This window comes from Stylophora pistillata, chromosome 1, assembly GCF_964205215.1.
Source record: "Stylophora pistillata chromosome 1, jaStyPist1.2, whole genome shotgun sequence".
Taxonomy (NCBI): Eukaryota; Metazoa; Cnidaria; class Anthozoa; order Scleractinia; family Pocilloporidae; genus Stylophora; species Stylophora pistillata.
The window spans coordinates 6,756,940-6,767,500 of record NC_142519.1 but is presented as its reverse complement, the minus strand read 5'-3'; the positions used below and the strand labels follow the sequence as shown (position 1 = coordinate 6,767,500).

Genomic DNA, 10,561 nt, shown 5'->3' with positions numbered 1-10,561 from the left:
TCTCCAGCCAAATTCTTTTATTGAAGCAACAGAGGATGTCAAGCAAGTTGGCTGGGTTTTCAGTCGTACCACTACGACTGTCACAGCTACCAACGCCAGCGACGGTCCGCGCACTAAAGCTAATTTGCGAGAAATTTATGTCAACAGCCTTGCACTTCCATCAGTAGTTGGCAATAACACAACATCAATGAATAACGGCATTGATGATCTAGCAATAAGAGTTCTAGGTGGATTGTTCACCAGTGTATCGTTCAACAACTTTCCGGTGAATATTTCCATCAACTTTCAGTCGAATGCTCATCCCAACCGCGATTCAGCTAATGGCAGTCGCCTGTAGTGAATTTCTACAAATAAAAAGATTAAACTCTTTGGACTTTTCATGACACACTTCTTTCAAATTGTTTCTAAAGGAATAAAGAATCGATCAATGCACGTATTAACACTTCAAGGGACTTACCTTATATTAATCACGATGTTACTGCACTTGAAATTAGTGCTTTCGCTTGCACACTTCATTTCTCTCAGTTTGCCACCAAAGAGGTAAAAGGTGTAAATTATTTTCCTTCCGCGAGCAAATTATTTGGAAATTTAAAAAAAGATGTTAACGATAAACGGCTTGTAAATCCAGTCAAATACCACTATTATCCTTAAATAGTGTTAAGCTTGTTTAAAAAGTTTAAAAATTAATGTTAAATCAAGCACGAGGTACCAATAAAATTGTCGAAGGTTCAAACGTGTATGACTTCTCTTGCTTTCTATTCGCTAACATAGTGACACTTCTGACAGTTGGCTTGAAATGGCTTTCTAGAGCGCGCGCTCGGGTTAAAAACAAACAATACCATTGCCGATTTAATTTCTTGTTTTCTTATTTTCATTCAGTTATGCGATTCAAAGAAAATTCATTACCTGACTCGTGAATTCCGCGTTAAATTGCACTTGATAACTGATATCGCACGAAGCGATTCGTGCGATATCGGTTTTCAAGTGCAATTTAACGCGGAATTCACGAGGCAGGTAATTAATTTTCCTATAGAATATGATTTCTTTTATTAACTGAATTAAGTCGAATTTTCCAACCTAATCATATTGGGAGCTCTAAGAAAATATGTGTCGGTTAACTTCTGGTCCGCTTGCAAGGGATTCGCCCACATACTCAACGGGCCTTTCCACACTAGTGGAGAAAACTAAAACTGTCTCGATAAAAGGAAAGGACAAATTATGTCATGACAATTTTTTCGCATGCCTCAATTCGGATTGAGGCGTCACAAAAGGAGAATTAGCGTTTTCATTGAAACTGAGATAACGTGAAAATTATGCGCGCCATCCCTGTAAACGTGTACTGTTTCTTAAAGCTTAATTAACACTGATTTCGGGTTTTCTACTTAATGTTATGATTTTTTCCATTAAACAGAATGGGAGCTTATTCTTTCACACTGAGACGTTTGACAAGATAAGTTTATTTGACGATGCATTTTAATTAACACTTTTCTTTTTATCGGAACCTAACCAGCACTTATTGAACTAAAAAAGCGTGTCTGGGATTTGTATTTTAATCAATGGGATTTCGTTGTTTTTTAATCATTCAACTTCAAAGTAGCCCCTTTGAGCAAAATTTCCAATGTATAGGCTTTATCTCAAGAAATAAGGAAAAAATCGAAAATCCGGGACAGCCTTTTGGGGTTTATTATATTTTCCAACATAATCTCCAAATTTCACGAGCATTGACCGAATATCAGCCGAGAATAAACTATTCAACGATCAGAACTCAAGCCAACTGACACTTTACCAGAAGAAGTGACTTGAAAGTTTTTCGGGGCGTTGGTGTTTGTCTGCACAAACGCGCTTCTACTTCACGCTCCTGAAGGCTATTATCGAATCACATTGGAGCAAGCCATTTGACACTGTTGCCTTTTGGCAAGAAAGCGAGGAGTGGGCACGGTTTAAAGGAGTTGGGTCGAGCAGGTTAAGTATAACAAACTTGAATGTGAAGCTATTTGTGTCGATATGGAAGGTGCTTTAACCAACAAAAAGGGAAGGAAAAAATCTAGCAGAGGAAGGAGAGATACCCTCGAAACGCCACACAGTTTTCAACGATTGATGCTCGAAGTGCAGTGCCACGTGAGTGATGATGGACTGTGGTCAATAGTATTCCGCGCGAACTAGCGCCCACGGAAACTTCAGTAGAAAAAGCCTTTGGCCACTGAATCTAGCTGAGTCTAGCAGGTACCCCTATCACTATCGGTGAACAATATTTCCGCTCCGATGCAAACTGCGAAGAATTTTCAAACAGGCACTTCCCGCTTTTGAACATAATAACCGCTTGAAAACAACACTTGAAATACAAAAACAGTCTCTTTATATATCTAATAATTTGCATATATCAGCAAAGTTGAAATGGTAAATTGGCCACCGTTATGATTAGAAAAGCTGACGTTTCGAGCGTTAGCCCTTCGTCGGAGCGAAAGTTTAATTCACCATTTCAACTTTGTTGTTATATTCAAATTATTTCGTTACCCCCCACCTACGCAGCCCCAAACAGTTTCTTTAGAAACTATCAGCCTTTATTCTTTATATATCTAGTTTTCGGAAAAAAAAGCAATGTGAGTAGACTTACATATGATGCACGATCCTCGCAGTAGATAGCGCTATTTAAGCAATAGCGAAAATCAGACCTGAAAAAAATCAGGCCTGTACGGGATTCGAACCGCTGACCTCTGCGATACTAGTGTAGTGCTCTACCAATTGAGCCAACAAGCCATCTGGGAGCAGGCCGTTAAGTTGATTCGTAATAAACCCGTGAAAGTGATAAATGAGATACAATGAAATATATTAAGTTCATATATTTTGTACAGCGGTATTAGATACATATGATGCACGATCTTCGCAGTAGATAGCGCTATTCAAGCAATAGCGAAAATCAGACCTGAAAAAAAATCAGGCCTGTACGGGATTCGAACCACTGACCTCTGCGATACTAGTGCAGTACTCTACCAATTGAGCTAACAAGCCACCTGGGAGCAGGCCGTTAAGTTGATTCTTAATAAACCCGTGAAAGTGATAAATGAGATACAATGACATATATGAAGTTCATAAATTTTGTATTTTTTTTTTTCCAGGTCTGATTTTCGCTATTGCTTAAATAGCGCTATCTACTGCGAGGATCGTGCATCATATGTATCTAATACCGCAGTTCAAAATATATTCTAAAGATTCTACGGAAAACGTTTGAAATTCATGTCAGAATGTTCTTTCTTCCTCGTACGCTTCGTGTTTTCAAACTCTTATTCTGATGCTGTTTCCTCAGTTTTCATAGCAACAAAACCATGATCAGCCAAGCTTACGACGTAATTTCATTCTTTCCGACTAAATGTTGTGTTACAACAGGGAAGGTTTCGTGGCCAACAGATAAGTGCCGACTGCAGTGTTTTACCCTAGACTTGGCCGGTTTTTGGGTCCTCAACGAAGAGACACACACACTCTCGTCCTGATTACATCTACCTTTATTTGCTAAATCAAAGTGCTTATATACATATTGGTGGCTAGTTTTTACGTGATTCGAAATGCGAGGAAAGGCATGTAGTTTCCTCTCTAGTAAATACCTTAATTCGAACGTGAGCATAATGCTTTGTTCTACCTTATTTACCTATTAAGTAAATCCTGCTTTCGTAAGATTACACTTTGCACATTTTTGCACGTTAGAAGGATCATATTTCTGCTTTACAATAACGCAATAGTTGATCTCTTTTTAAACTTGGAATGACAGTTGAAACATTCCGGCCATGTTGCCCTTGGTAACTAAATATTTTGTGAGCCCACTCACAGGTCCCTCTTCTAAGAGACAGCAGCGGAAATCATGCCCAACTCTAGAATGACGTGAAACGCACGAATCACCGAACCGAGCAACATAAATTTTTTTTTTTTCAAGAAAATAAAAGTGAGATGTTTAGTATCCAGCTTCTTGTGAGGTTGTTTTGACCTCTCCCTTTAGATTCATAAATAGTTCCCAACCATTATAAGTTATTTTAAAGATATAAAGTGATTTAATTCCGAGCACCTTTGTGGTTTTAAATCACTTCCGCTCTGCAGTCGGGTCAAATTCATTTGGTCCAGCATGGCAGTAAAACGTTTTAGTAACGTAACTGTCCAAACCTGATATCTGAAATTGTATCGATAAATCACACAGTTTTGTTTGAAGTCTCTGTTCGAGTCTGCACGACTTTCCTTTTGATCAAAAGATGGCTACAAAAGCCAACAAGTAGAAGCTTCAATCAAAAATACCTTTAATTAAATTCTTTATGAAAAACATAACCTTGCGTGGACAGCACTTCAATGAACTTCATAGCACACTTAAGAAGATATGTTTAATATCTGTAATATGTTTATGAATTGCATGTTTAGCTTTAGGTGAAAAGAAACTACGGCAGGGAAAAAATCCCAAGTTGTCGGGAGTTGTTATCATGGAACGAAATATGGAGCAATTCACCACTGGATTTGAACAACGATATTGATGATTTTCTTAAGTTGAATCATTATTTTGCTTGGGCGGTCAAGTGAGACGTCAAGGGGGTAATATTAGAGAGCTTAAGCACCAGACGTTCTTGACAACACGAACGGCAGAGAAGCCGCGTAAGACTGGATCGAGGCCTTCGTTCTTGGCGCGAAATAGGAAGGTTAAGCAGTCGACGTTTTTCAGACACGGACTTCTACCCGTGTTCACATGTCTTTGCTAAAAGATGCTAGAGATATGACCTTAATGAGCAAGGGAATAAGTTTCTTTACCCCACTCTCTTGACAGAATGAATAATTCGTCAATTTATTAGGCGACTTGAAATTTACCACTTCATAGTTGTGTAAACAATGCGAACAAACGAGCGCGCATGAAGTTTTCAGTGCATGATCTGGATGCCTAGAGGACCATTTCTTTTTTTTCTAAATTCGTTAACCACAGCGAGATTTGTTATTCTTATGTTTGTAGTCGGTTGCTCAAAACCTAGCATAGATGCATACGATATACAATGTGCAGTTACAAAATACAACCGATGCAGAAAGACAATCATCTATCTCATTTTGCACTTTGTTATTGTATCTAAATGTCGCTTAAGTGTCTTAATTCTAAATTATCGCTCAAAGTAATTTGTGCTAAGCTTAAAACCGGTTTAACAAAATCTTAGTTCTGCATTTGATGATTGAAATGGTCATGAAATCAAATGACTTAACTCACCCAGACTTGACAAGAAAATTGTCTGCCATTGTCGAATCCCGTTTAATCTATCGATTAAGCAAAAACCACTTTACGCGCTACGAGAACGTTTTTTAATCACTTAATGAAAAGCAGAAGAGCTTTTCATGGTTTTGAGTCGATAATTTACCTCCTATAAACAAAATAACAGCACACTTTTGTGGCGTCCTACCTTCAACCTGAAAAGTGGCGTTCTGGCGTCTGCGACGTGACCACGCGAACGTCATGACATGCGCAGTATGTACATAGTTCCTCTAATGACTTCCGGTAGGCGTTCGTGACCTCAAGAATGTCTAGACGTTCTATTATCTTCGTGCGAGTGTTATTTTTATTTTTTTTAGGAAGAAATAACATTTTTCGGCTAGTGTTATTCAAACTTCCGGAGGAGAGGTCTCAACTCTTCAAAAGTGGTAACAAAATAACTATATAGATGGTAAGGTATCTTTCTAGCAATTAGGTAAGTATCTAGCTACTAAAAAGATTTAACACCCACGTTTAGCATAACTCTGGAAAGACCAGCGTTGCAAAACTCGTGGCGGCAGCTTCATCATCTTAATCATCATAACGACAAGAGATTATAAACTGAGAGAACTTCGATCTCCATGACGCAGATTATAATTGGTGATGATCTATTTCAAATTATCTAGCACGTAAAGTAATAATCGAAAACTCAATGATAACAAATTAAATAATGTCCATAATGTCGACAAAAAAAACACTATTGAGCAGCAACACTGGTAAATTTGTCAACTCTCTTGTGCACGCCCTTATTAATTACGAAATATTCTTCTGACAATGGCCGACAATGCATAATTTCTTGGTTATGATCAGGGTTTCAAACGCTAAGAACAAATTGTTATAGGATCAAATTGAGATCAATTTTGCCCGTAAGATGTTTCATTCTTCCTATCGGTGAAGCCCCTGATTTTGAATGACAAATTCTACTCCACCATAGGAACTCCGGCTTTAACACATCGCCCACGGTAAGGTGTGGTGTCGATCCCGATACTTCCCAACAATCTTTCATTATTAAGTTTTGATGATTATGTTTCAAGTACCAAGCCTTTGTACACAAAAATAGCTTTTGCAACAATGGCTCAAATATCTAATCAATCCTAAAGCAAATGGGGAATCTCTTGACTATAAATACGGTTGTTTCTTCAGTCACAACCTTTAGTAGCTTAAAGGAAGAGAGGGCTTCACATTATCTAAGATGAACTCCATTTTCAGAGTTTCTACATTGTTGTTTGGGACACTACTGTTGGTGATTCCAATCTCATCTTCAGCGCGTAATTGTAAGTAAGATTACCTTCCCAAACCATTTCGATAAAGAGTTTAATTAACGCTCGTGTCACTTTATTTGTATCTGTTTTACTAAGCACAGGCTGTGTAGGCAAATTAATCATCCGTGTGGGAGCCGTTTCGCACTAAAACTAATTTTAAAGTTAATTTAGTCAAAGACGATGGTCATGCCGAGGATGTGGTTGATGGAAGGAACACCTTTCTCATCTATGATCCTTGTTTTGTTTTTTTTCCTCCAATTTGAGCTCTCAACTCTTCTCTTTTTTCCTTTCTTCATTTCTTTTTATTCAAGTTCTGTATTTTTCCTTATAGTCCTTTATCATTCTTTTATCTTTCTTCTTTCTCTCATAAGTTTCGTTTGACCAATACTGTTCTAGCATTAAAGATTAGGACATCTCATTCTGCTCACTTACGAGCAACTTAGTTGACGAAGGGGAGTTTCGCATTTTTCTTCAACAGTTACGAATTGTGCTGATCTGCACAAATCTGGCCAGACAATCAGTGGTGTTTATACAATCAAACCTGATCACTTAGACGCCTTTGATGTGTATTGTGACCAGACAACAGACGGTGGGGGCTGGACAACGTTCCAGAGAAGAGTAGGTGGTTCAGTTGATTTCAACCGCACTTGGGCTGACTACAAACATGGTTTTGGAAGTTTCCTGGCTGGTGAATTTTGGCTCGGACTGGATAAGATCCATCGGCTGACTCGAAAGAAGAGAAACAGCAAGCTTCGAGTAGATCTGGGAGTAGATCCTATAAAAAATGTTTACGCAGATTCTGAAAAAACTTTTTACGCGGAATATGGGTGGTTTGGAATTGCAAATGAAAGCGAAGAGTACCGGCTGAACATTGGCCACTTATCAAGTAAGTCAACAAAACAATAATGACAAGTAGATTCGTTGCATGACCATAAGTGAAGTAGTGTAACGAAAGCAAACAAATATCTCAGTGGAGAAAGGAAAAAGAAAATGATTGTAATGCATTTCAGTCGACAGACAAAAAGATTAAGATTCATCATTCTCAGGACTTGACTAGCTTTGACTGGTTTACTCCGTTTTGAAATCAAAGCTTGAGGATAGAGAAGTGCCAATAATGTAACTAGGAGAGCTCATTACAGTTATCCGAAACTTAACATCATCTGGCCTGTTTATCAATACATCACCTCGATTATTTTCGTTGGATATGTTTCACGCTAGAATAAGCACTTTGTGAGTACAGTACAGCACACATTTAGGTGCATGTTACACTAATAAAAATATTTTTCGTATGATTGAATTTCCTTTAACGAGTTCCCGAACCTCAGCAAAGGTTCTGAAAATCTGACCTGTAGTGCGAGGGCTGAGCCAGATATCACAATACAATTCACGGTTGTTTGCTTTTTTCTTTTACTTTTATTTTTCCCACTCATTTTTCGGAAATTAGCGAATATCTTGTTTCTATTTTGTTTTTTGCATCGTGACAAAAATTGAGCTGAAGTTTCAAAGCATTTATGAGAGGATTTTACTTCTTCAACAGATGCGACTATTGAGGATTCTCTCAATGCTCATAATGGCTCTAAGTTTAGCACCTGTGGTCAAAATCATAACTGTAAAGAAATGGAAAAAGGCTGGTGGTCAGTCAACGGCAGTGGGGCGTCGAATCTAAACAGAGTGGGAGGGATTCACTGGGGATTCTTTAATAAACACAATGCTAGCCGCACTCCCGAAACATCAGAAATGAAAATCAGACCGGTGGCATTTTCGCTTTCAAAATGAACATTCCGGCTCAGACTTGGCTTAGACACTTGATCGACCAGAAAGGCAAACGGCATCGGTGAAGAAAGAGTCGGTCTATGTGATGACCAAAGGTGGGAACTTCATAAAATAGTCGTCTTAGACACTCGATTGTGGCGTAAATGAATGGCATGCCATTTATACGAGGGAAGAAAAAGGTGATTCGGAACAAGGGTGGGGTGGGGGAGGCACTGTAAACAAGAGCAATGAGTGTCATCTGGTAGGTTTAACTACTACACCTTAGAATGCGTAGTTTTAGACAACGCACACTAACGCATGACCAATGTTTAGTTTCTTTCTCGAATTTTGTCACTGTTTTGATTAAATGGTAATAAGGCCTTGTGTCGTCCAATTCTCTCTAGAATCGTACCGAGTCGTGATAAACAAATAGGACTCCTGCTTCGAGCTCGTCCGATTTTGTCAATCACCCGTATGATTACAGACCGAATTAATCTCTTTTTTTTTTTTTTTTACTTTGCTGTCTTGTTTACAACTCTTTTAAGGTTTAATTTTTTTCAAACCTTTTGCTTCCAGGATTGACTTAAAGGAAACTTTCGTCAGTCCCTAAATCGCTACATCTAAAAAAGATCCGAGAAAAACATATTTTGGATATAGTTTGATTTGACACCAAATTCTTAGACCCCGCTGAAATGATAAGATGTATCTCAGATAGTCACAGAATTGATATCTCATTCATGGGAGTGAAAGGGTCACCGAGGCGAGAGATGCGTAGCGAACTCAGACCTCGTTTAAAATTTGTCTGATTGAGACCAGTAACTTAGGGATAGTCCTTTTATTTCTAGTAGTACATCATTTCAGTTAAAAAATACCCCCACTACCCCCCCCCCCCCCATGAGATGGTCTCAATACGATTACACGGAAAAAAGTTTGGCTAGTGATGCAAAAATTGATAAATTTTAACCGTTTGCCAAAAACAGTTTGACGTAAATCTTTTTTCTTATTAATCGCTACGGAAAGAAAAACAAATTCAAATTCAACTAATAGCCTTAAGAGGCATTACTGACCCCATCGAGATTTCCCCCCCCCCCCCACCCCACAAGCTATTTTCGATCATCGGCTCAAGTCACCTGAAAAGAACTGGGGGGGCTGGAAGGTTAACAAAAGTGTTACCTCATGTAAGGTAAATTTTCTGCTTTGTTTTGAGATGATACTAATATTCAAGTTCTGCCTTGTAGCTGAAGCCTATGGCTCCTGCTTGTATAAAAATTTTCTTGTAAGTTCTTTTCTTTTTTCTCCTTGACAAACCCTCTGAAATGGGACCATAACGAAGCCAATGATGGCTGAGTCAACATTAGATCAACGACCCTTTTCAATATTATGGTAAATTAGATGAATTTATAGATGAATTGTAATAAAAAGCATGTCATATTTCAGGCTGTTTTCTTTGTGTGTTGAATGGGATGAACAAACCAGGCCCATCACTGAAGTAGTTTCATGTCACATTCCTGATTGGAAAATATTTGTTTCACGGACAAATTTACGTGGTTTTCTGATTAATATTGAGCAAGGAGGATACTTAAAAAAAAAACACGGCCAACTTGTTTTCTTCTTGGGTCACAGCTCATCCCTCTTGTTTCTTAAGGAGGCTGGATATAGTTTTCACTTTTCTGATTTAAGATATTTAAACTAAAATTACGAAGCTTACCTTTAACGAATTGCGATCACATTTTCCCCTGAAATAAAGATATTATTGAAGAGTCTGTTATAAAAATTTTGAAAAATTCGTTGCCATGGCAACGTTGCTGGGTTGCAATGCTGGGTCCAAAATTAGACTTGACTTGAATTTTCTTAAAAACTGGACGGTGAATTTATTTTAGATTTTGCATGCGTCCTTTGACTGTCTTGGTCTACTTGACTGTTAAGTTTAAAAAAATTCTGTCAGAAAGTTTAAGAAAAGAGGCCTTTTTTTAGAATTCATCCGTAACTTTTTTTCCCTCTGAAAGAATTTTTTCGAATTTTTGTGAAACACGCATAGAGCCGTTCAAAGTTAACTTGCAAAAATAAAAAAAATTCACCGAGCGGAAACGGAAATACGTCAGTCTAAAGTTTCAAATTTCCGAAAACTTCGACTCGACAAGATGGGCAATTGCGCATGAGCAACATTTGTGTCACGCCACGACACTTGCCACGGACGCCACGAGGTTTTGGACGTCTTATTTCGCCGAACGTCGTTCGCGCTCTTCTAAAGAGCTTTATTTTGCCAAGAGAGGTTTATACGGTGGCC

At 38.3% G+C, this 10,561-nt stretch overlaps 1 protein-coding gene across 2 annotated transcripts in view; it reads left to right on the top strand.

Moving 5' to 3' along the window:
• Positions 1-9,710, top strand: part of LOC148741030 (ficolin-2-like) — a 26,907-nt gene extending 17,197 nt beyond the window's left edge. Inside the window, exons 1-3 of one of the 2 annotated variants that reach the window (XM_088732961.1) lie at positions 5,584-6,534; positions 7,001-7,408; positions 8,060-9,710. In XM_088732961.1, coding sequence (XP_088589087.1) covers positions 6,453-6,534; positions 7,001-7,408; positions 8,060-8,298 — 729 coding nt within the window. In that variant the 5' untranslated portion in view covers positions 5,584-6,452 and the 3' untranslated portion in view covers positions 8,299-9,710. Of the gene's footprint in view, positions 1-5,583; positions 6,535-7,000; positions 7,409-8,059 lie in introns of those variants that run through there. The other variant, XM_088732974.1, reaches the window with a different exon arrangement.
• The last annotated feature ends 851 nt before the right edge of the window (positions 9,711-10,561 follow it).